Source organism: Rattus rattus, chromosome 16 (genome assembly GCF_011064425.1).
Source record: "Rattus rattus isolate New Zealand chromosome 16, Rrattus_CSIRO_v1, whole genome shotgun sequence".
NCBI classification, from domain to species: Eukaryota; Metazoa; Chordata; class Mammalia; order Rodentia; family Muridae; genus Rattus; species Rattus rattus.
In genome coordinates, this window is record NC_046169.1 from 8,368,859 (window position 1) to 8,394,862 (window position 26,004).

The 26,004-nt window shown below is 50.3% G+C and overlaps 1 protein-coding gene across 1 annotated transcript in view; it reads right to left on the minus strand.

Annotated features, from left to right (window-relative positions):
* Positions 1 to 26,004, minus strand: part of Trrap (transformation/transcription domain associated protein) — an 88,719-nt gene that overhangs the window by 36,452 nt on the left and 26,263 nt on the right. Inside the window, exons 21-46 of the mRNA XM_032887153.1 lie at positions 25,295 to 25,495; positions 24,294 to 24,445; positions 21,968 to 22,167; positions 20,216 to 20,433; positions 19,940 to 20,137; positions 18,935 to 19,195; positions 18,481 to 18,642; positions 17,194 to 17,290; positions 16,511 to 16,632; positions 16,088 to 16,258; positions 14,986 to 15,054; positions 12,070 to 12,123; positions 11,923 to 11,943; positions 10,339 to 10,458; positions 9,329 to 9,448; positions 8,344 to 8,508; positions 8,083 to 8,264; positions 7,389 to 7,587; positions 6,899 to 7,027; positions 6,341 to 6,607; positions 5,207 to 5,413; positions 4,937 to 5,095; positions 4,718 to 4,846; positions 3,302 to 3,412; positions 1,811 to 1,957; positions 362 to 575 (exon numbers count right to left, since the gene is read on the minus strand). Coding sequence (XP_032743044.1) covers positions 362 to 575; positions 1,811 to 1,957; positions 3,302 to 3,412; positions 4,718 to 4,846; positions 4,937 to 5,095; positions 5,207 to 5,413; positions 6,341 to 6,607; positions 6,899 to 7,027; positions 7,389 to 7,587; positions 8,083 to 8,264; positions 8,344 to 8,508; positions 9,329 to 9,448; positions 10,339 to 10,458; positions 11,923 to 11,943; positions 12,070 to 12,123; positions 14,986 to 15,054; positions 16,088 to 16,258; positions 16,511 to 16,632; positions 17,194 to 17,290; positions 18,481 to 18,642; positions 18,935 to 19,195; positions 19,940 to 20,137; positions 20,216 to 20,433; positions 21,968 to 22,167; positions 24,294 to 24,445; positions 25,295 to 25,495 — 4,075 coding nt within the window. The remainder of the gene's footprint in view (positions 1 to 361; positions 576 to 1,810; positions 1,958 to 3,301; positions 3,413 to 4,717; positions 4,847 to 4,936; positions 5,096 to 5,206; positions 5,414 to 6,340; positions 6,608 to 6,898; positions 7,028 to 7,388; positions 7,588 to 8,082; positions 8,265 to 8,343; positions 8,509 to 9,328; positions 9,449 to 10,338; positions 10,459 to 11,922; positions 11,944 to 12,069; positions 12,124 to 14,985; positions 15,055 to 16,087; positions 16,259 to 16,510; positions 16,633 to 17,193; positions 17,291 to 18,480; positions 18,643 to 18,934; positions 19,196 to 19,939; positions 20,138 to 20,215; positions 20,434 to 21,967; positions 22,168 to 24,293; positions 24,446 to 25,294; positions 25,496 to 26,004) is intronic.

Here is a 26,004-nt window from a genome sequence, read left to right on the forward strand (position 1 = left end):
AACCATTTCACGTCGTTTGTTATGGTACTGCAACCTAACTTCCTCTAAATACCTGAAAGGACAAGTCATCCGGCAAAACAGACACAAAACAATGCAGTACCATTAAGTTTTCAAGTCAAATAACGTTTTAAAAGAGAGACTGGTTATGGTGGTGCATGTCTTTAATCCCAGCACTCAGGAGCCATAGGTAGGCAGATGTCTGAGAGTTTAGGACCAGCCTGAGTTACATATGGAGACCCTGTCTTAAAAACAAAGCCAAGAAATAATGTTGTGGGGAAAACAATGTAACTCCGGACTACAGGCTGAATGATCTCAGGGAGCAGTCAGTCTCTGGCAAAGGAGGGGTGGGGAGGCCACTCACTCGGCTCTGTAGGGAAAATGCTCATCAGTCGGGAGAGGAGGCTGTGCACAGCTCGCAGCACTTTGGTGTTGCCACAGGTCATGCAGGCTGCGATGCCCCGCTGCAGGGGCTTGAAGCTACTGAGGATGGCCGGAGACTGCAGCACAGTTAGCAAGAAGTTCAGTACTTCCAATCCCGTGCAGATATTCCCATAGTTCACCTGGTTAGGCTGCTCCTGGAAAACAGGCCATTCTCAGGTGAGCTAAGTAGAGACGCAGTCCAAAGAGTTTCAAAATCAGATGCCATCAAGTATTTGGAATACAGTACAGCTGTCTGATCGCATGGCCACCACGATCATGTACAACCTTTATAAGACTGAGCTAACACCGTAAAAAGGTCATTAAGACTTTATGTCCGACACTAAATACCACTTAAATCACTAAAATTTGGACAAAAAAAAAGGGAAAGGTATTATAATGTAGAATGCCTCTCCTGGTCTACTTAAAATACAAAAATCCATACCAAAAAGATGTTTTTCAATCTGCATCATTTAATCAATATACCAGATGATGACATCATTAAAATAAAAACTGTATGAAGCATAGACACGGCTTCTAGAAATGTCAGTTCCTGTGGTTTACACACATTATGTATATGCTGGCGTGAGGTCAGGTCCCAGCGGTTACGCATGGTAGCAATTGTGTACATACATGGTGAGCTAAACAGCTAGCCACCTGGTAGGAAAGCTAGTCACGTTTTCAAAAGGGCAATGAGGAAAAGGGACGACCAGCAAAAAACAAAACAAAACAAAAAAAAAAAACAAAAAAACAAAAAAACAGACCAGGCCTTTGGTTTACAGCGTGAGCCCCCCGTCCCCTCCAGCTCTCCCACCTCTCACTCCTACCCGGCAGCCTTTTAAGCCTCTGACAATGGATTCTTTGAGGTCTTAAACAGCAGATACCTACACCATGCTTTTGAAGCTGAGTATAAGCTCTCATACTCCATCAACAACTAGACAGGGGGAAACCTGGGATGGCGATGACAAGAGACCAGGCTTTTGCTGCCACCAGAAACCCAAGGACAAAGGTTTTCAGGTAAACACCACACAGAAACAACCAGGAATGGCACCAAGCACACATCGCCTACTTGCCCTGGACCACTAAAACACTGCTTTACAAACCCTAAGTCACTGTGAAGAGTGATTACACCAGTCCATCACAACCGCTATACCAAGCCAGCTAGGTCAATGGAAGAAGACAGACACAGGTGACCTAGTCTAAGCTCTCCAGGCTGACTGAGAACTCAAAGGTCAAAGTCAAGGTCAGCAAGCCAAAGACGGAATGGAAGGGGCCACAGGGTGGGCACAGGGGTGCGAAGCTCGGCTTTGAGAATCAGGCCCAGAGGAGACGCACACTTCTATGTCCACCCAGAGCCAGGTGACAGCATCAACAAACAGCCCCACACACCTACCACAGTCATCAGCAGCTTGTCAAACCACTGCAGTTTGAGCTCCGACTTGCACCACATATCTGGCCGTAGAGCGGTCTTGAGAAGATTCACACAGCGTCGAGAAAGCACCTCTCCAGGGGACCCTGCTGTGTTGGTGTTGTCGTTCACCTGCAACACCAGTCAGGCAGTCACCCCACCATTCTGCCTCTCATGCATCCTCCCAATGCCTCACCAATACACTCCCCTGCAGCAGGTAAGTGTACGTGGTAGCTGAGAACAGGGTTTGCTTCCTGGAGAGGGATACCTGCACAAAGACCCCTACACGAGACCGCCATGCACCACAAGGAAACACGGGATCTTCTGATTAAGTAGCTCAAAGGATTCTTTGAAAAGCCTTAGCAATTCACTAAGTCTTCAGTAATGCACAAAACAATGTTTTGTTGACAGCTTTAAGGACTGAAGAACCCACCCTGAATTAAAAAGGAAAATGAATTTTTTGAGATTTACTTTTATTTAATATGTCTGGGCATGTATGTCAATCTATGCCATGTATGTGGCCTGGTGCCTGCAAAGGCTAGAAGAGGGGGTTAAATTCTCTAAACAGAGCTACAGATGGTGTGAGCTACAATTTAGGAGCTGGGAATCGAACCCAGGTCCCACGGCGTAGACAGTGCTCTTAACTGTTGAGCCATCTCTACAGTACTCCCTCCAAAAATTTTTTTCAATTTATCTTGGGTTTTGGAAAACAAAAATGCCAGGTTTCAGAGATGGATGCCCAGCAACTCTGTGAGATCATATATATATATATAACAATGATTAATGCACTCAGGCTATAAGCACCGTTATAGTAAGCACCATTACAAGTAAAGGCCGGCTGCACGGATCCCTGCAGCCTGCTCAACTCAATGCCATGAGCTACAGCATCTCCAACCTGGCACACAGAAAACAAGGAGTGGACTAGAGGCCCAGAGGCCTTCTCTACACCACAATGTGCACATTATGAAGACTGGGCCGCCAGTGAGAGGATGTGTTGCCGAGTCTAACAACCTGAGCTCCCATGTGATGGTAAGAGACTCCCACAAGTTGTCCTGTGACCTCTATATGACATATTAAATAGATGTCATTATTTCATTAACACTGAGAGGATAAACTAGGGGGCAGAAATGCCTATGAATATAACGACACAGGTCTGGGGTTGGTTATTTAGCTCAGTGGCAGAGCGCTTGCCTAGCAAGCACAAGGCCCTGGGTTCAGTCCTCAGCTTGGGGGTGAGGGTGGGGGTGGGGAGGACCAGGCAGCCAAGTGTGGTGGCACACACCTTAATCCCAGCACTCAGGAGCTTCAAGCAGGACTTGAAACTAGAGGCCAGCCAGAGCTTCACAGTAAGTTCCAGAAACATAAGCCAGGCACAATATCAGAACCATCTGGCATGTGGTAGGAGACCTGCTCTCAGGCCTGGTCACGACACCATGCTGCAGGCTCACTAGACAGTTTTGTTATGCATTCTCTTACCTGGCAAGCCACTCGAATGAGGAAGTTCACCACGGTGTCTGTATGCTGCTTGTCAATGGGTTTGGCAAGAAGAGAGTCAGCTCCTGGCAGTGACTGGCTCCTCCCGAACACCTAGGGAAGGATGGTCCTTTAAAGTGGGAAGGGAAGGCACAGCAAGCATCTCTAATGGGGACTCATCCTGACCTGATAGCTGACAAGGGCTGTCACCTCCAGGCTATGGGCATGAAGGACTCCCAGGTCAGGGATCCCTGCCTTGTGATCCCTGACAGAGCTGGAGGGCACATGACGTAATGCACAAACTGGCAGTAGGAGTGACACTGTGTGTGACAAGGAGGGAACATGACAAGGAGCTTCTGCACTTCATGGAGGCCTGGGTAGGGGAAGGGGAAGGGGAAGGAGTTGTGAGCTACCAGCAGGGCTCTGCCAGGACAGCAAGGCAGTCTGACTTCAGGGCTAACTTCAAGTGATCAAAACACTCATAAGGTAGGTATAAAAGCAGAGGTCTCAGGACCTTCACCTTGCTTCCTGACTTAAGGTGGGAAGGAAGGCTTTTGGTATTCTGCTCTATGAGAAGCATTATCAGCAGTGACAGACACAGAAGCAGCCGTAGGGAGGGAGGGAGCTGCAGAAACTAATCTGTGGTGTAGGTGATGGATGCTGGGGAGAAGGAAAAAGAAAAAGCAGAGATAGGTCAAGGTTTCCACTTGGAGTCCTGGGCACCAGTGAGGACATCTAAGCAGGCAGGTCAGCAAGAGTTGAACAAGAATCTTGAAGTGGTTATCAGCCAAGCTGGTGCCCACAAGCCCCGATGCCAGCCAAGAACAGAGCTCAAGGCTCCCAGGGCCGCCATTCTAACCAAAAGTGAAGAGACAGTGCCCAAGACCCTCGAGGAGGCTGCTCCTCGACCAGACTGTTGTCTTCTCAAAAACCAAGAGAGTGAACACACGTTCTCAACCTTCTTTGTCCTTCTTGTCTGTTTCCCTTCTTCCTTTCTTTTGCTATGAATGGGGCCCAGGGCCTTACACATGCTGGGCAGGTCCTCTGTCGGCCACACCTCCAGCCCCTTCGCTGCGGGATTCTAGGCAGATGCTCTAGAGCTGAGCTGACCCTAACCTCTCACTGCTAGAGTCTATGTAGGCACCACATTACTGGGCCACATTCTCAGCCCCTTGCTGGCAGGCTAGGCTCCTGTGCTACCCCCCAGCTTCCTCTTTTGATATTTTCTGTAAATAACTAGCAGCCCCTGATAGTACTGAGCCAGTGAAGAGGAATGACAAGAAGTGCAAAGCCTTCCGGTGGGTGCCGGGCCCTGGAGCGGGTCTCAGTTCCCAGCTGACTCAAGGGCGCTCAGAGTTCATGGACTACATGCAGAGTCCCAGGAGAGAGCAGGACACATAAGGAAACCCAAGTCCTTACTGCGCTGATGGCTCCGGTGGCCGCCCTGAAGCGTTTCACCTCCTGCGCAGAGTCTACAGACAGGCCCCTCTTAATGGACACCGAGTTGACGCCCTCTCCACCAGAATTTGGGTCCATGTCAGAATCCGGCTTGAAAAACACAGACACACTCGGTTTTACTGAGTGGTTCCCAGGAGTAAGGAACCCCATGAGAGAGGGCAGCTAGGCTGACAGTCCTACCTGCTGGTCCTTGATCCTCTGCAGTTCCCACTTGATGACAACCTCGGAGAGGTCCACAGCCAGCCTCCTCTGCTCAATGGTGACACTGGGTGTGAAGCCCAGCCTCTGCATGGCACTGACCATGTGCTGTACCAAGTGGTGCCGCACCGGGTAGTACACCTGCAGACACAGGACCAGCATCACATCAGCTCTGACTGAACGCAGGAGGAGCAGGGCTTGAAGCCAGCACCCGAGGCTGCACAGACACACATCTGCTGTCGCTTTACACACCTTAAAGTGCTGCACTATGAGGTGAAGAATGTGCACCAGCTGTGGGACCGTGTGCCCCTCCTCCACAATGATCTTCCTAGTCCAGTGGGTCAGCATCTGGTGTCCATCCTCCATGCGGGCCGGCACCGCTGGGGTCAAAATGGCCATTGCTTGTCTCACAATCGCTCGGGCTTCCATCGCGTGAGCCTTGAGGAGACTGTGGAAAACCTAGAAAAAAGAAATGCAAGTCTCAGGGGAATCTGATGCCCTCTTCTGTTCCCCATGTACATTGCACACATGGCATCTATGTGTATGCATGTTATGTACATAGGTACACAGACACATGCTCTACATACATACACCATGCAGACCAAATCATATATATCTTCAAAGCTGTTTCACAGGGGGTCAGAATTAGAAGCCCACACAAGCTTGCCAACCTGGGTTTAAGCCCTAGAACCCACATAAAGATAAAGGAATCAACTCTCTCTAGCACCTGTACTGTGGGTGTGAGCGCCCAGCCAGATTATCTCCCTTCTCCTCTCCCCAGCATACAGGGAAACAACAGAGGAAAATGAACAATTCACAGTGGGGACCGAGACCAAGGCTGTAATGGAGCGCGTGGCAGAGCAACCGTGGCAGAGCAGCAACTCAGGAGGATAATCCCCACAGGGGGAATCTTTAACACCCCCTCAGGGCTGCAGTGTCAAAGATCACAAACGAGGCCTTTCTCTCAGTGTGATAAACACACTGACGAGGGTGCTGCCCGGCTGTAAGCACACGGGTGAAGCTCAGCGGTCCATCCTACCACCTTCAAACCCACAGCTTCTCTCAAACCAAAACTCTGTCTCTGCCCAATACTGGCTTCCACTTTAGGGGCTGAAGCAGGGGGATCGCTCCAAGTTCCAGGACAGCTTGGGCTGGAGTCAGAACCTAGCTCATGAGCTCCCTGACTGTCCTGCTGAGCCCGTCATCCTCGATCACTTCTCTATGACTATTCACTGGGAGGACATAATGGCGATTATTTCTTACAGATCTCTAAGGCAGGCATGGGTCCTCCCACTGTTTTAAGGCTTTGAGGAAGGATGGAAAGGAGTCGGTGGGGCTGCCCAGAGAGCAAGGAGTACCCATGGAGGACCGAGCCCCAGGAGGCACCTGCAGGACGATTTTCTTGTGGATGGCGAACTTGGCGATGATGTGCGCCAGCAGCAGGTGCCCGCTGTACTTGCAGGCCGGGTCCACGCAGGCCTTGGAGAGCAGACAGGGCCATGCAAAGGTCATGAGACGGCGCAGCTTGCTGTTGCGGTTCTTGTTGTTGTCGTGGATGTGGTGGGGGGCATGCTCCACCAGCAGCGTGGCGTACTGCAGGAGGTAGATGCGCAGGGAGTCTAGCATGTCAGCTTGTTTCTCAGGGTCCAGGACCTAAGGAAGGAGAGACGCGCAGGATCTTTATCAGGACTCTTAAAAATAACCCTGACAAACACTCTTTGGAGGCTGCGGAGATGACTAAGTGGATAAAGACACTTGCTGCCAAGGCTCAACACCCTGGGTTCAACTGCCATGAACTGCATGGTAGAAGGACTCCCTCGAGTTGTCCTCTGACAGACACACAGGGTGGGGGAGCCCCATGGAAAATCCTACTCCCACCAACCCCTGCCACAGGCATACACATCCACCCATCTGAAAGGGCTGAAGTGCTCCTGGGGACACCACCTTGGTTATAAACACACTGGTGATGCTCTCCGGGTTGTCTCCCTCTGGATTAGGAGGTCCTAAGAGCTGCTCTCCTTCCCCCTTCTCAAAGCTGTACAAGAAAGCAGGATTCAGGATGTGCTGCAGAACCTGGGGAAAGAGCACACGAAGCAGAACAGAGCTGTGCAAAAGTAACTAAGTCAGTCAGTCAGTCAGTCAGTCAGTCAGTCTGGGGGGCTGGGGGTCAGGCAGAAGCACAAGGCCTGCACCACCCAGGTAAGACTTGACCGAGAGCAACTGCTCATCTTGACTTCCACCCAAATGGCAACTGCCAACGGCAGCTACGAACTTCGGGAAGAGGGTGCCAACCTCGGCTTGGCTCTCTCCCCCATTCTGACAGTTGGGCCCATTACACAGGCATCTGGAGAGATGGGGCTCATCAGGAGTAACGGCCCAGTTCCCTGTACAGACCCAGCACCTGCTGTCGCCTCCTGGTACCAATGGGACCCACCTTTGCTTTCAGCTCATCTCCAAAGTTGGGGTCGTTGAACTCTACGAAGCGGAAGAAGAGTGCCCGCTTCTGAGCGATGCTGTAGTTTTTGGGGATCTCTTCTTCCATATACTCCTTCAAGAAGGTCATGTTGCACAGGAAGCGACCAGTGAAGGCTCGGAGTAGCTGGAAGAGCAGCTCTATGTCGCCATAGTTCCTCCTGAAGAGCCGGGACAAGGAAGGTGAGCTTAAGGCCAATTCTGTCGCTGCACGGCATCCAGATTTGTGCCTTCCCCTTTCTTTCCCATTTCTCAATGTGTGCCATGCACACGCACAGCGTGACTTTGCATGTGTGTGAGAGGCCCAAAACTGGAATCGCCTCAGACTGCATTTCCACTGTATTAACGGAGACAATCAAACCCAGAACTCACTGATAAGGGACAGTCTTGTTAGCCAGCTTGCCCTGGGGAACCCCATCTTTGCCTTCAGAGTCTGGAAACACAGGCAGGCTGCTATTTCTGTGCGTTTCTGGGGATCCTAACTCAGGTACTCATGGGTGCAAAGCACTGAATCACTTCCTGAGACCCCTAACTCACATTTTAATGATGTGAGCTACCATCCACCCTTTGTACAAATACACAAGGACCCGAAGATCGGGCACCTCAGGGGCAAGCCCACAACCTAGGTTTTGGAAAGAGGAAGCACATGCACCCACTTGCAATAGTTCAGCAGACAGAAGGCCAGAAGCTTGGGCTCCTTCCAGTTGGTGGCGGCCATGTTCTCTTTGCGGTGTCTTTCTTGAAAGGTCTCGCTTACCCACACTCGCCTCAACTGGCTCACTAGAGAGTGCTGATTGGCCAGCCACGCATCATCGTTTTTAACGATGATGCTTATGATCTGTGAGAAAGGAGGCAAGCATTAGGGACCTCAGCTCAGCCTGACCAGAGGGGCTTTGGGTTCACTGAAGATGTGCTACCTTGATGGCCTGGAACTGGAGGTCCAGGCGCATGTTACTGGTACTGGGTGAGCCGGGGCGAACTGCTGTCTGTGCCCCGCCAGGCAGCAGCAGAGTGATGAACCTGTTGGGGTTTGCTGCCAACACATCCCTCAGAGGTCTGGCATCTTTGTGTTTTAAGAAACTCTGAAAGCAAAAGAATGAAGAAAGCTGCTTAGATCAGGTCAAACTTGCCAAGGTGGGATGACACACTTCTAAAGTTCCTGGCCATCTCTTCAAGAAAGCAAACAAAAGCAATAAAAATAAAAAATACAACAGCAAGCACCTTTCTGGACAAGCTTTTGCTGTTGGGAATGGTGGGCTCAACTAGAATCCCAGAACTCAGGAGGCAGAGAATGGCCTGTCCCAGGCCAGCCAGGCCTACAGAGAACTCCCCCTCAAAAAAAGTTAAAAAATAAAGACACTGGGCTGGAGAAATGGCACAGCAGGTAAAAGCACTGATGCTCTTCCAGAGTTCAAATCCCAGAACCTAAAGGGTGGCTGACCCCCACCTATAACTGTAGTCTCAAAGATCCAAGGCCTCCTGTAGTGTGCAGACAAAACTCCCATATTCCTAAGATGCATAAACCAAGACCAGTAAGTCAGCTCGGTGGGTAGACGCTGCCAGTGAGCCTGACTCCTGGGACCCATGCAGAGGATGGAAACACCCGGTTCCTGAGCGCTGCCTTTTGACTTCTGTATGTGCACTGTGGCGTGTGTACACCGCGCACATAAACAAGCACAGGTCAAGACAATGATGTTTCCAATGGCAATCCTACTGTTGGCTTGTGAAGAATCCTAGCTGCATCACCTGTTAAAGCCACCGAACCCCCCCCCACCTCCCTCCCGAGCTGGAGGTCTGCACCTGCACACCTGAGAGGCAGGAGTGTGGGTGTGCTACAGGCCGAGCACGCTGGCTGACAGCCCTCGGCAGGCACCAGCCACAGTGGCAGGCACAGCTTCCTACCATGAACATTCGGCTCCACTGGGGGTCATTCAGCGTCGCTTCCATCATGAACAGCTCCACTGTCTGCGAGGGATGCCGCGTCAGGAACTTGATAAGGGGCTCTCTGAATGGACTGCCCGCCTACAAAAAATGGGGCAGAAATGCAAACCACACCATCCTTCTCAAAGGCCTTCCAACTGTCACCGTGTACGAATGCCGACCCCTCTGACTATACCACAAGCAAACCTAATACGGATATCCTCACTCTGTCGGCCTTTCTCCCTGAAAGCACTTAGAAGACTGACCCAGCACTGGAGGTTATGTGCAGGGGATGGCTGCGTTTAAGACCAGCCTCAGACGCCAGCTCTGCACGTTCTCCGACCTCCGCATGTGCACTGTAGCATGTGTGGGCCCACGCGACACACGCAGGCAAGGAGAAAAGAACATGCTTTGCAGTAGTTGGCTTCAATTTTCAGAAAGAGACCCCACGCTGACCACAATGGCGGTCAGACAGTGCTTACAGCCTTCCTCAGGGAAGCCTCTCCTTATAATCAGTAACAGTGATGCGGATGGAGTTAGGCTGCTTGAGGTGCTGAAAATGAGAGTCCTCAGTCCTAAACAGGACCTTTTCTCCACCCGCCACCCCAAGGCTGAGAGAAGACTGAAACAAGGAACAGAGAAAAGGCCATAGAAAATGGAAGTGCAGAGATGGATGTGGCAGAGCCAGCGCAGTGGGATCTCGTAGTGGCAGCTGAGGCTGCCTGTACAGAACCTGTACAAGACTGGCCACCAACAGCCAGTCCCGGATGGACTTTAGCTCATGGGACCCCACCCCTGTCCACAGGACTATTAGCTACTGATGGGTCCTGGGAGAGGTGGTTGCCATTTTCTTCATGTCTGAAATGACTGGTGAGCCTACCAGGCGCCCCTGGGTCATCATATGCCCGTGGTCATCACAGAACAATACAGAAAAGGACCACAGGTATGAGAGGGACGGACAGGAGTGGAGCCCTACCTCAGTCTGGCCCTACCTCAATCAGCATGGCGCGCTCCGTCTTCATTACGACCTCCAACAAAGGTTTGACCAGTGTTTGAGGAGCAGCTGGGATCAGGTGGAAAAGGTTTATAATTGCCGAGCAAATCTTCATTTCCTAATAAAGAAAACCAGAAGCCATAAACAACTCAGTTAGTTCCGTGAATGGGGGCGAACAATCACTACAGACCCTGCTACTGTCTAGCTACATTCACAAGGCTGGCCACCGAAGCAGAGTTGACAAGGAAAAGCCACAACTTACCGGACTTACACCACAGTCCTGTGGAACTCACTGTCCTAGCCCTTCAGTTCCTGTCTCAGTGTGCCTGGTGTGTTTTCTATGTCTTTGTTTTCAGAACACTGACCCTGTGTCGTGTCAGTTACCTAGGCTACCCTCTCCTCATGGAGGCAGGGACCATCAGTCACATCTGAGATGACAGTGCTCTCACACTACATCATGTGAGCTTCTAAGACTCCAAGTTCTGAGAGCACAGAATCTTTCTGTCCTCAAAACCCAGTCAAGAAGTTCCTCAAGCTCAAATAGCTGTGTGAGTAGTGAGTGGGAATGGTGGTAAGAGTTCCTCACTAGGCTGTAGACAAAACTGGCAATGGCTGTGCTGGGTCCTGTTGAGGTGGTGGGAGTTCCTGAGCTCTGCACGCAGCTGTGTGCAGCCACTCGGCTCTGGGCTGCTCCGAGGGTCGTGACCACTCTCTGGTCAGTCCTCCTTCTACTGTTAAGGAGCCTCTCACTGGCTGCGAGGAAGAGCGAGCCCAGAGGTGTCACCCTGCACTGTGTGTCAACTGTGTCTGTGGCTCTTGGGGGTAAGATGGGGATGACAGATCCTGGCCAGCAGGAGCTGGATTCCTGCTCAATATCACCTCAGCCCACTTCACAGTTAAGTTTTCAAGACAGCATATTCTCTCTGAACTTAATTTTAAAAAATGGCAATTTACATTATACAAGTTTTTCCAAAGCGGAAATACTGAAAAGTTCTTTGCTTTCTTTGCTGGAAGGTGTTATCAACCCCATTTTACAGAGTGAGACCTCGGCTAGGCTGTCCAAAGACAGTGCTATATCCCTATCAGTGTGTGAGGGTATTCCTGAGAGCACATGTGTGTGTGTGTCCGTCTGTATCTGTGTGTGTGTATCTGGCAGACAGACTCTGTCTAGTGTGAGGGAAGTGTCAGGTTAGCATGATAGACAATGACTCCCAACTTGTAGCAGGCATGGCTACCCTGTCAGACTTTCTTCTCAGGAGGCTTTGGAGGCTTGGGCTAGTCATGACTGCTAGGACAGGGGAGTCAGTCCAGTCTTAGCTAGCACTGAGAGACTGTAGTTCTGACACACAGAAAACACAAGAAGTTAGGATCTGGCTTAACCGCCCTAAGAGAGAACATGCGTGGCATCCGGACAGTTCACAGCAATGATACTACGACAGCTCTGCCACAGACAAGACAGTACAGGTCACCGCACTCGGGCACAAGGCACTCCGTCCACTACAGGATCACAACACAGCTAACGAGTCACGGCAAAACCAGATGCGACAACAACCCCCGCCTGCAGCTGCACTGCGGTTCTCACCTCTACCCCTTCCATGGCAGGCTGAACCAAAACAAAAGTCACAGCATGAAAAACGGGCAACCAAACGGTAAGGGAAAAAGAAAAGGGAAAATCAAAGGTGTTCTTCACATTGCAAGTCATAGCTGACTTAGATAAGGTTGCTCTCACCTCAAACTGACAGAATGGAGACAGGGAGCACCTCCCGCACTCTGAAAGGCTCTCCTGAGGATGGGGAGGAAAATCATCTTTTTCTATTGATGTCATTGACAGAAACTTCCCACATACTCAAACACAGGCAGGGTTATTGGGTTAACGAGACAGTACAGGCACGGTAATCAGAAAGCACACGGTAGTTAGACACTCTGCAGCAGAAAGCACGCCTTCCACCCTCGCACGTCAACAGCCCTCGCACGGGGTCTAGTAGACTGAGGCTCTTCCCTGAGTCAGATGTTAAAATCACAGTTTCGGAATTCTTGTGCACAGGGAGAAACAGTAAGACTTCGTTGTATGCGAACACACTTTAAAAAGACAACTTCTCAGAGTGAGTAATTCGAGATTTTATGTCAAGTGCTGAAACAGTTTTTTAAAGTAATGACAAACTTCTTTCCGAGCTGGTCAGGAGAGAACCAGATAGTGCAGCCTCATTCACCAGGCTTGTGAGCCCCAACCCGTAAGGAGCACTTGGCCATTAGTTCAACAACCCCTACCCTAGCTAGCATTGAACTGTCAACCTGAGATCCTAGTGTCTCAACTGGGCACTGCCGCATCTGTCTATCCTGTGGGCATACCTCTCTCTGGAGGGCTTTGATGGGTGAGCCCAGCCTAGCCCACTGTGGGCGGTACCAACTCTAGGCTGTGTAGCTGGCTGAGCATGAGTCTGGGAGTGGGGCAGCAGGCAGCATTGTTCCATGACTTCTGCTTCAAGTCCTCCCTGACTTCCCTCAGCGATGGTCTGTGACCTAGAAACTGAACCACAACCTGCTTCTGGTCAGAGTATTTTATCACAGCAACACTACAGAATACTAGAATGCTCCCAGAGGTGGGCTATACTCTAGAGTCAAGTACTCTGTAAAATTAGCATCATGCACACGTGTATAGGTGTCACACGTGTTTCCGTGTAAGTTCAGTGCCAAAAAAGAGACATGGGACTTGCCCCAAGCTCAGTTCCCAGAGAAATTGAATTACGAAGGAACTTTCAGCCAACAATTTACTGTGTATTCACACATGGGGCTTACCGGAGAGCTTAAGGGCTGAGCCATGGCCCGGCCCTGGGTGAAAACGATGAAGCCGTGGCCGCCCCTCTGCTATGAAAGCCTTAATGCCCGTGGCCTGAGCTTCAGACTCAGCCTGCTCTGCCATGCTGTTCACGTGGGGTGCTCACTGCACGCTCGAGGACATGTCTGTACCCCTGCCTTCTCAAACCACACCTCCAGTTCACATTTTACAAAAGCTCGCACTGCTGTTCTAATGTAATAGAAGCCATTCACGTACACACTTAGGCTTCTGGCTTCTGTTCTTAGTACCTTCATTTACTGGACACAGGCCCATGCCAAGGAACATCGGGGAGGTCAGAAGACAACTTTCAGGCCTTGGTCCTCCTTCCACCATTTAGATCCCGGGACCGGATTCAGGTTGTCAGGCTCAGTGAGGAGAGCCTTTAACCAGCTAGGCCTTCTCAGGGATCCTCTGACTTTTGAGAGTTCATTTAAATGTTTATTCTAGAACTGACTGTGTGTTTTAATGGTCTAATAACGTTCTTAATGTTTGTGTGGGCATCTAAGAGATGGGATGGGAGCACAAGGCAGAAGGCTGGCCGTGCCATGCTGCCCTGCCCCACCCCCGGGGCTCAGGCTCCATCAGTGCTCTCTGAGCTGCTCTCCTCATGACCGTATGTGATTTTTAATTTACAAGTAAGAAACCTTCCAATGGTCCTTATGGGGAAGAGGTTTAAACCCTGGCTGACATCTGCTTAGCGGGCCCTTTAGAAACAGCAGAAACAAGACACAGAAACAAAGCATCTTGAATACAGGATGTCCAAAACAAATGACACAGTAAACAAACAAAAAATTCCAAGTTAGGGGGAAGTAAAACATCCAATAAGGCGGTGAGGGGACAAGAGCCAGGCCGGGTGGGACTCCTGAGTTGGGACACCACTATGAAACATCCTACCAGGTTATCAAACTTACAGAAAATACATACAATATAACATACAATTTTAAAGTTTTAACAGCAAAAGAGATAAGAGGCTCTGAAGACAGAGATCAGATACGTAAGGAAACTTAGTTATATTAGTTTCACCTAAAATCTGTAAATTTGCTGTGTGTGCTCGTCATTTAATTTTTTTTGGGGGGGGGGGAGCTGGGGACTGAACCCAGGGCCTTCTGCTTGCTAGGCAAGCGCTCTACCACTGAGCCAAATCCCCAACCCCAGTCATTTAATTTTTTAAAAAGATTTTATTTGCTTTATGTATGTGAGTACACTGTAGCTGTCTTCAGACACACTAGAAGAGGGCATCAGATCCCATTACAGATGGTTGTGAGCCACCATGTGGTTGCTGGGAATTGAACTCAGGACCTCTGGAAGAGCAGTCGGTGCTCTTAACCGCTGAGCCATAGCTCTGGCCCTAGTCATTTAAATTTTAGTGAACAGCTGAGGTGCTAGTGACTTCCTAGACAATAGGCATGCTAGTATTTACGGGATGCTTTCGAGAGTGCCAAAACTTCCTTGGTTTCCCTGGACAACTGTAATCAGTTAGACGCAGAATGCACTGACCAACCAGACTGAAGACAAGCAATGGGAAGGAGAGCCGTGGGACAGAGGCGCCGCCATGTGAGGAACACAGAAGACACGGTGCTTTACAAGACTAGGACAATGGAAATACTGCAGACTTCTGAAATGCTATCAACAGAGAAGTCACATCACAGTGGGCAGAGGGAGCTTGTAAAGAACCACAGAGGACTGTTCAGCTGTAGGAGCAATAATAAAGCACACTGCACGTGAACCACGGCTTCTGGCGTGCATCAGTTAACTGCCAACACCGACTACGCAGCGTGGGCACCTCCCACACACACACCAGCCACTCACATTTCCGTCACTCCTCTGGCCCCCTTTGTGGGTGATGACCACCACTTCCATCCACTTGCGCAGATGTTGCTGTTGAAGAGAGAAAAAAAGAAATCAACATATCCTCAGACATGACTCCATGAGAGACACTGCCCTGCAGCAGAAATCTGCAGTCTTTTCATTTCCTTTGTATTTGTAACCACAGAGTCCCCATTACAGTAAAACAGTCTAATCATCCAGCAAGAAACGAGTGGAAGGTGTGGATCCTGCTTCACCTGGAGACATCGAGGTTTATTCTTAATAAACACTTGAGGTGTGGGGCACCACAGTTCCAGGCCCAGCATTTTCCTTCTGTTCCCACCACTGTACTCTGGGCACTGAGCAAACTGCAGTGGAAGCCCAGCGGTGAACAGAGACTCCGTCAGGGTCAGAAGCTCCTGGCCCAGAGGGGAGTCAGAGTGAAGCACAAGGAGCATGCGATGCATAAGAGCATTTATGAGAAGTGGTGGGTGGATGGGGTGAGACGCTCTGGCAGAGACTGGGGTGCAATAAAGGACTAGAAGGAGAAGGGCCAGTGTGCTCTAGGAAAGAGAGTGCTAAGGGCACTGGCAGCTACCATGGCTGGACCCAGGGGAGTGGGCTGACAAGACACACACTGATTCCTGCTAATCAGAGGCTGGGAGATGGCTCCATGTGGGCATCTAATTCGGTGCCATGAGCCCAGTGCATGCAGACGCCTCTGAGCAAGGAAATGACAGTCGCTGCAATGTGCTGTACATTCCTTTGAAAAACCAGTCCCATGTCCTGTGATAAACAAGTAACGCCTGGATGGACACACAGGCTGCCTTGTGGGGAGGAAACTCAGTACTTTTACACCTTTTGAATTTTCTGTTTGTTTTATTTTTTTGAGTCAGGGTCACTGGGTAGCCCTGGCTGGCCTGAACTCTATGTAGACCAGCCTGGCCCCGAGCTCACAGCACTCCACCTGTCTCTGTCTCCCAAGAGGGGAGTGTACCAACATACCCACCCACCTTGGAACTGAACAGTATGCATGCTGGTTACTTCTATAAGCCGTTTCATTTGTCCAGTGCATTGTGGGTAGGTTTAAACCCACTTAGCTTACCATCATCTGATCACAAAACTTATCATTGAAGGAATTTGGAAAGAGGCGAGTAACGGAGGTTAGCCGATTCACGACATTCAGCGTTAAGCTCCGGTAGTCTCCCAGCATCATCAGCAAAGGCCGCATGTGCGTATGAATCTGATCTACTTCGATGGTGGCACCTTCCAAAAACTAGTAAAAAAGGTAAGTCACACAGAGAAGCAGGGGGCAGACAGTGTAACAGAGTGAAACTCACAATCACTCGCGTGTCAGTTTGCCCTTGGGAAAAGGGAGCATCAGCTTCGGGTTCCCAGAAAGTGCTGATGGGGCTGGAGCGCAGCCCGGCTGTGTTTCAAGACTCAGTAGACAAGGGCAGAGTGGCCATGCTCCATGAGTGACGACCACACAGGCCCAAGGAGCCCGGGTGCGGGACACGAGGCTCACCTTCCTCATGCAGGCCTCCCCGGCCTCCTGCAGCTCACTGTTGGTGGAGTTGAGGGCTTTGAAGAGAGCAGCGATGATTTTCTCCCTGGACTGGGGCAGGTAATTGCAGGCAGCAAGAGCATCTTTGGAGAGAAAAATACATACAATTTTCATTATTCACCCAAAAAAATCCCAATAATATTCCTCTCTAAAGGATCCTACCAATCACAAACTCCTAACCCTCCCTCCCTCCTGTTAGCTGCCTCAAGGAAGACAAAAGAGCTGGGCTTGGTGGAACACATCTTTAGCCTCAGCACTCAGAGGCCAAGGCGCTCAGATCTCTTTTGAGTTCAAGGCCAGCCTGTTCAGAGTGAGTTCCAGGACAGCAAGGACTACGTAGAGAAACTGTTTCAAAAAGCAAAAAGTAGACTGAGTTGGGTGGAAATGGCTCTGTGTGGTGGTGAGTAGCACAGGCCTCAAACCAGAACGTCTGATTCAAGAGTCGCAGAGCCAGTGTTCACTGCGAGTAAAACCGCACTGAAGATAAACTACCTAACCCAACAATGCTGGCACAACCTGACATTCGGCACAGCCCCTGGCTCTACCTTTAAAGACCACGCAGAACTAGACATTTAGTCTATGGTAAAGGCCCACCACTCCCTCCGCGTGACCGTTCTACGCTCCACGCACTGGCATGCACTTACTTAAGGCTGCGATCCGTAAGGGCACGAGCGATGGGAGACTTTTGTAACAGGGCAGCTTGGTCAGAGCTGAATCCTCAGCCTCACACAGATTCAGCAGCTGGCAGAGGAGAAAAAGCAGCTTTTAGTTTATCCCACTTACCCTGGGGGAACAGATTAAAGGATACACAGCTTCACTCTGCACAAACCCTGCAACAAAACTAATCCAGAAACTCAGCTCAAAGCCTAAAGAATTGAGTCCAACCAACTGAGTCCAGCGTCCCATCCTGTAGTGAAACTCAGTTAAAGCCACTGGGGTGAAAGAAACCCGACATCACACCTGACTGTCACACTGAGCTTCCTGTCGGTCCTACACTACAGTGTGCTCCCTTGTCTACAGCTTCCCCACAGATGGACAGACAGATAGGCCACAGCCCATATGGTCCTTGTAACCACTAGTTTTCATTTTAGTCCTTGTGACGACTTTTAATTAGCTTGGAAAATGTCAGTGGGGCATAATCCAGATCAGGTTGGCCTGAGGTGTGTCCGTGGGGATTGCTTGACTTGGTAACTAACGTTCCACCTGCCTTCCTGCAGTGAGAGGCTCTAACCTGGAACTGTGAGCAGAAAAACTTCCCCTTGAGTGTTTATTGTCACCATCACATCAGTACAGGAAAGGATTTTAAAGGGAATGCTGGTGGCCACTGGGACACTCACCAGCTACAGATCCATGCCGTGGCACGCAGGCACAGGTGTCCCTGCACGGTGGCACGCAGGCACAGGTGTGTCTAGTACCTAAAACTCTGTGTTCTTTTGTTACTACTTCCCCCTTTCTCCCTACTCGCACCTTGGAAAACCTGAACAGGCTTCAGCCTCACCATTTCTTTTGAAGACTTACTTATTTTACCTGTCTATGTGTATGTGTATGTGTATACATGCATGCCTCGTGTCCGAGGAGATAGAATAGAGCTGTATCCCCCGAAGGTGAAGTTACAGACAGTCGAGAGTTGCCATGTGGCACACAGACATGACAGTAAGTAAATAAAATCCATTTAAAAGAGGTTGGAAGCCTGGGTTCGATCCCCAGCTCCAAAAAAAAAAAAAAAAACTAGAAAAAAAGCGGTTGGAAGGTAACCTGCAGATGCTGACCCAGAGCGAGGGGACACTGTGCTCATCACTCTGGGTACTGAGTACTCATGGTACTCCCAGGAGCATCATGCCGGCTACAACTGGTTATGCTGCAGCTACCCAAGCCTGCTCTGACCTCGGGCACAGGCAAGCAGTCCCCAGCACCCACCCCTCACAGCGCACCTCTGTGTAGAAGACCTTGTGCTCCACCACATTGAGATCCATCGTGAAGAGCCGCGGCTGCAGCGTGGTGCAGAATGTGTTGCCCTCCATCAGGCCGATCTGGGCGTTGGCAGGCTGGTGGCGCAGCAGGTGCTTCTTCGGGGGGACCATGTCCTGAAGGACCTGGAAAAGGCAGGAGGGGGGATCCTCATCAGACGCTCCCTCATCTTCACATTCCACAGTAGCCAAACTGAAAACCGTGACGTGAAGTCATTATTACAGAGGCCTAAACTTCATTAGCGGGGAACAGACGACACGTTAGAACTGCAGTAGACACGGTCAGACACACTTGGTCACTCTGCAGAGTGACCACACAACACAACACAAGTCACGCGCCCAGGAAAGCAGCTTTCTTTCTATTCTCATCGACAGCGGTGGGCACACAAGCACAGCGCCTGGCTGTGTCAGAACCCACCTCTTTATGTGGTTCCATAATTACTGTCACACTTTTTCCGGTGACCTGGGCCAGGACCTGCAGCGAATGCATGGCCTGCTTTCTCACAGTCGAGTTTGGAGAGGTCACTTCACGAACCAAATCGTGGGTCACATGGTGAAAAGACTTCTCCTGAGCCACCACAATCTCTTCTGCTCTCTCCTCATCCTTCAAAGGCGTTGCACATCTCATCAGGAGTTGCTCCAGCGTGGTCTTCGCCATGGCGACTGCCCCATTGGAAACCTGGAGGTGGAGGAAGCCTTAGAAGGAATGCATGATGATGCCACCCACACCTCCAGAGTCAGGGAGGAGGGAGCTCATGGCCACTGTACCAGCTTCAAGGAGAAAGACCACTATAGAGCATCCATTCTGCACTTTAGCGTCAAAACTACCTCCTTGTATGTACTTCCTGCTTGCCCTTCATAAAGGTCATCTGGACTTGACCTTGGCCTTAACCACACGTCCTGGCAAGCCCACCAGATTCTATCAAGATGAGTCAGATGGTAAAAAATTTCTCTTGATTTGCACAAGGGTTCATAAATAACGGTATACCTTGGGATAGCAATATGGCTCAGAAGGTACAAGAGCTTGCTGCCCAGCCCGAGCACCCCAATTTGAACCCCACACGGTAGAGAACGAACTCCCACAAGTTGCCCTCTGCCTTCCACACTCAAGCTGTGGCAAGTCCCCATCCATTAAAGCATATCAACAAAAACTAGGAAGTAGACAAGCAACATCCCGCCTGTGGGGACCTCTGCTATACCCTGAAACCAGCGTTCCCTTCAGATCCACTCTGAACCTGGTAACAGGAAGGAACCTAGAGATAACATAACATACAGGCGTTAGGAGCTGCCCCTGTACTGAAGAAGCTATCGGAAATCCAGGGCCAAAGTTCCTTTGCTGGCAGAGTATATGAGGCCAAGCGCTCTGCAGCAGATCAGCTCTTTGCAGTGTCACTGCTGAGTGTCCAAGCCACCCATGACCTACCTCTCCAGTCAGGTCCATCATAACAAAGAGCAGAGCTTTGAGGAATGTCTGCTGGTTCTGGAGAACCCACGTGAGTGGAAGCCGCTCCATGAGGAACTTAATGGAGACCACACCGCCCAGCTTGGCATACCAGGCCTGCTCATAGCAGCAGGCGCACAGGCGCTCCACAATGTAGGAGAAGAGGGGCAGCTGGCACGCCTGGAGGGAAACGAGCCAAGAGTAAGCCGGTGCTACCTTGCTGGAACAAGTACCTGCAAACTGTTCAGACGTCCTTACCCTCTCTTTTGAGCCCAGGATGATGCTTGCCACATCGAATATCACAGCCAGGGCTACCTCCCCAATTTTGCACAGTTCCTTTTCTTCATAAGCCATACAGATAGCTATTGCATCAATGAGGACCAAGGGGTCCATGCCTTTGGACCCATTTTCTTCACTGTGGAACATGGCCGTGCTGGGCTGGCTGCCCACCTGGTAGCAAGGTAGCAAGAACGGACCTGGGAAGCAGGCACATGACAAAACTGAGGTCATCCATGGGAACACGCATGGCATCAGCTTCACTTCCCCTGGGATTAAATTCTGAAGCCATTCCTAATATTCTAGTTACATCTTGTTATTCTGTACATGTGCAGACTGCATGTGGACATGCATATGACACAGTCCACACGCCTCTGCACATATGAGAGGTCAGAAGACAAACTGCCAGAGTTGGTCTTTCTTGCCCTGTATGGATCCTAAGACTCGAACTGAGGTTTCCAGGCGTCTCTGTAAGCACCCTCAGCTAGCTGAGCTGTCTCCCCAGCCCCAGAACAGCACTTCAAACTAACCTCCATCGAACTGCAGCTACTCCAAAACCAAGTAGTCTAACTCACATTAAGGCCATTTTTTTCTGATTATTTCCAAAAATACATTGCATCATTTTCCAATTACTTCCGTTAAAACTCAAAACTAAGGCTGGGCACATAGCTAAGTTAGTAGCATGGATAACACATTTAGAGCCCAGACGTTGATGATGCCCAGACCTATCCAGGTAGAAGGAGAGTGAGAAGTTCAAAGCTATACTCGTCTAAAATCAGGTGTTAGGTTCTTTTAAGAGACAAGGTAGATGGCTGTACAGCTAAAACACCAAGCTTTATGACTTGAATTCAATCCAGGGCTCAATAAGAAGACAGAACTAACCTGGGAGTTAACCTCTGAACTCTGCAAGCTCACTGTGGCCCTAACATGTTTGTACTCATATATGAATGCCCATGGCAGTCATAGTTGTTTAAAATGAGAACAATTAAGTATCTCTTAAAATGCCCCATCAGTTACGGCCTAAGAACGATGGCTCTTAATGCAACCACTGACAGTTACACCCAGAACACACATGGCCACACCACTGCTGGACAGAGCCACTTGAAGGCAGCATCTCTTGGGTCCCAGCTGTGGACCACACAGAGGTTACCAAGATCAACTTTGAAATGACCACAAACACACACTAGGAAACAACTGGCGTTCAGCCGTCTCACCAGAGTTCACCAGCATCCTGCTGACCACAGGGCTCGGGCTCTGAGGTCAACGGGCAGGGGAGACGCTGCTCTAACTACTGTGGCTTCTGGGAAGAGACATGAATTCTGAGGGTATGCTTTCGAAACTTAGCAGTAGCCGTCAGGGTTACAGACGTTTCTACTGTTTGATAAAAGCAGGTTTGCAGGGGTGGGGAGCACAAAAGGGGTCTGGGTAACAGCCAGGGGTAACAGCCAGAGGCAGGCATGAGAACTGCAATGGAGGTGTCAAGAGCTGGCTGTCGTGGAGTTGGTGGCACGGGCAGCAGGCTGGCCTTGGAAACGATAGCAGAGAGGGGAAGGTCAGGAACTATCATGCTTCAATGGCAACTTCAGACTTCTGTTGTGATGTGTGGGTGTGGGTATGTCTGCACACGGGACCCACAGGACGGAGCTCGGCAGTGCCTTCCGACACTTTACTGATGAAGGCCATTAAAGCTACAGCTGCCCCGGTCGGCTTTGCTCCCACAAGCCCCAAACTCACCACACTGCTGGGCCACCGCTACCATGGTGTAGTGGCGGATCAAGCTGGCCACAAAGGGCAGGGCACTGGGCCGCAGGTCTTTGATGACTGCAGACATGAACGCCCCAGTCAGAGCCTGTTCAAACGTCTTCCGTGCTGGAGTGTCCTGGGCTTTGTAGCGGTGCGATATGATGACACTGGGAATGGTCTTTTCTGTAAAGCTAGAGACAGAGTCACACCGTCACGGGTCACAAGCTCTCATGCAGTGACCAAAATTCACCTCTGCCCCAACTTCAGCAGCATTCAGTACCAGAGATGGACTTCACTTTCTCAACATTTACAGCCAGTGTTTCAAGAGACGGCGAGTTATATCCTCCTCCCTGACACACACGCAGGTTGTGGGGTAAACTAGGAAATGGTGGCAGTCAGTGCTCTGCCACTGTTTTCTGAGTTATGTGTCAACGGTGCTGTGGTGCCTGCGTGGTCAAAAGCGCTGGCTGCTCTTTTTAAAGGCACTGTTTTCCTTACATGAATCTATGTGCGGTGTGTGCATGCCTGGTTTAGAAGAGGGCAGTGGATCCCCTGGAACTGCAGCATAAAGACTGCATGTGGGTTCCAAGCCGAACCCAGGTCTGCATCAACCACTGAGCCACTTTACTCTAGTCCTGGGGAATCCTGGCCTCTGAGGGTACCAGGCGTGTTCATGATGCACAGACATGCAAACAGGCAAACACGCATATACAAAAAATAAAAACTTTTTAAAAGAGAGAAATAAAGGTTGTTTTTCCTGCTGTTACCAAGGTGCATGCCTCGGGCACAGTCACTCCCCAGTCACCACTGTTGCACCTGAGGAAGGCACTGCCAGTGCACGCAATGGATGGCCACACGCTTCCCAGGTGCGCAAGGCCCCTCTCCTCTGAGGCCTGGCCAGTGAGCCTCACACTCAGGCCCATCTCTGTGTGCTCTGATGAGCCTGCCCACACTAAACTCGGGCGCCCTTTGTGAGGACCAGGACGGGAATCAAAGGGAGGCGGAAGCTTCTGAAGGGCTCATCAGAAGTAGAAACCCTGTGAAGTGGCTGGCTGCAGACACACATTAAAGATGACAGCAAAGACCTCAGGGCAAAATGTCTCCCAAGAGTATAGGGAACAAATTCTGGACTAAAAGAAGGATGTGTGGCTGGAAGGATGGCTCGGTGGCTAAGAACGTCTGTTATAAAAGACAGGAGGACATTATACCCGATCTCTAGAACCCACACACAAAGCTAGGTATGGACCCACATGTGCCTATAACAGCAGCACTAGGTGGGAGGGGTGATGCAGCAGGATTACCCGGGTTTGATGACTGCCAGCCTAGACCCCAAAGTCCTCTGGCCTCCCTAAACGAGACAGCCAGTTACATGGATACACAAGCAGGGGAAAATACTGAGCATTTTTAAAAATACAGTTTAAATTCGTGTGTGTGTGTGTGTGTGTGTGTGTGTGTGTGTGTGTGTGTGTGTGTGTGTGTGTGTGTGAGAATAGTGGCAAACACAACTTAATCTCAGCCCTGTGGAGGCAGAGACAAGTGGTATCCTTGGGTTTGAGGTGAGCCTTGTCTATGTAACAAGTTCCAGGTCTTTCAGGGATACACGTCTCCAAACTAAAGCCAAATTGTAAGAATTCAACCAATGAGATGAAGTGGGAATGGCATGGGTCTGTGACAGGCTGAGACATGGCTCTGTCAGCAGAAACTGTCACCTAGCATCTGTGAGCTGGAGGCAGGAAGACCCCGAATTCAAGAAATCCTCAGCTACATACTGAGTTTGGGGCCAGCCTGGGCTACATGAGACCCTCTGTCTAAACACAAAAAGAAGACAATTTTAAAAAGCTGTGCCAAATGTCCTAGCACGACCCTAGACTACTTGATGACAAGACACACAATGCAATGGATCCAAGCCCACTTCTTACTATGCATGGCCATGTTCTCTACAACAGTGGTTCCCAACCTTCCCGTGCTGCGACTCTTTAATACAGCTCCTTGTGTTATGGTGACCCCCAACCCTAAAAGTGTTTTCACTGCTACTTCATAACTGTGACTTTGATGACGTTATGAATTGTAATGTAAATACCTGTGTTTTCCAATGGTCTTAAGCGACCCCTGTAGAAGGGTCAGTTGCCCCCCAAGAGTAGTGACCCAGAGGTTGAGAACTAGTGCTCAGGAGGCTTTATGGTGTATCTCTGCATAAGTTACACACTACCCTGGCCATCTGAGAGGACACACGCCTAACAGACTCCTGGGCAGTCACTTATGCTCCTACTTTCTGCGGCGAGCTGCACAAATCCCAGAGAACAGTCCACGCACGTACTTGGGGTGCGCCAGCAGCTGGTAGAGCGCGTGCTTGTTGTCCTCCAGGCTCATCATGGCCACCAGGAAGCACCTGATCACCTCCCAAGCCTGCCTCCGGTAGTAGGGCTCTGTGTTAGCACTTTTCAAGCAGTCCAGGGCGGTCTCAATGGCCTAGGACAAAAAGCACAGTATGTACAGTGCACACACACACACACACACACACACACACACACACACACACACACAGACACACACCCGCCTTAATGCTTCCTGAGGAAACTAAGCAGGGCATCAGTCTACCAGACAACCAAAAGCAAGGTTCTGAAAACAGAGTCAGTGAAGAAAGTGGGGGCCGTGTGGCTCCAGGTAAGTATTGTGCACAGCAACTCTGGCCGGAAGGTTTCATTTTAATGATGGGTCTATAGCTCCGGAGGGTCCAGGTGGCAGGCTGTCGACTCACACATCCATCAAGTCTGGCTCGTGAGCCATGTGCACACACGGTCTTCCCTTAACCCGAAACCTGAACGGTGGCTTTCTGATGCTTTCATTTTCTCTCACAAGAAGGTCATCTACCACACATCTGCATGCACACATATGCACCCAGAAAAAGAGGGACAGAGAAACGTTGAGGTACAATACTAACTGGTTGCCAAAGAGCCAGGGAGAGAACAGGAGAGTTAGAATAAAAAATGGGAGAAAGCTAGATCCTGGACACCAGGGATGAGAGGAAACTCTAGATCACTTGAGTTCTCAATGGTCCTGGGAATAAGGCCCAGCAAGATCACAACGGACCATGAGTTCAGGAGAGCTGGTCTTCAGGAAGGACTCTGCTCTCAAGAGTCTTAAGCGCCTGGATAACACCCTTCCAGTGGCCACACGCATCACGCAAGCCACCTTCCCAACCAAGCAGACTGCCCCGTATTCCTGTTCTTCCCTCAAAACTGGCTCACCTGTGTATTTTATATTGAAATCAATCTTCTTAGAGCAAAGTAACACCTCGCTGGTAGCTCCCCACCTTACCTTTTCCATTGGAAGCTGGAGAGACGCTTTGCAGTCGGAGAACTCCACAGTAATGCTGGGGCCTTGAACTTCAGTCACAACATAGTGCAGCCTCTGCGACTCCTTCAACATCTTCCGGTTGCTGCCGCCGAACTTCCCCAGCACACGGTAGGCCACGTGGGAGATGCTGTCTGCAGGGTTGCGCAGTGTGCGCCACAGAGCCTAGGAAGGGACAGCCATCTGCTAGGCAGCCGCTTCACACAGCTTATGACCACGGTTCCCATTTGTCAGAGAGGACACTTCCTCCTGCTTCTGCTCCTCAAACATGGTTCCCCCAGGTTGTCCTCCCCCAGCAAAGTCTGTCTTTACTAAGCAAACAAACACAAACATTTTGGAGCTCTTCTATATAAAAGGTAGCACAGAATAAAAAGTAAAGGGTTGGGGCTGGAGAGATGGCTCCGCGGAAGAGCATTGGCTGCTCTTTCTCAAAGCTCACGCGGTGGCCCAGTACTCTAACTCCAGTCCCCTTCTGGCCTCCTCCGCACCGCACAGATGTGACGTAAATACCTAAGTGCAAGCACCCATACTCAAAGAGTTACGTCGATCTTTAAAAATCAGTAAGTAACAGGCTTCGACACTCGGAGTGAATAGCTGTAATTCTCAGGAGTGAAGTGGAGTGAGGTGCCTTACTAAGCATTTCTGCATTTTTTCTTCAACTTAGAAACATGACA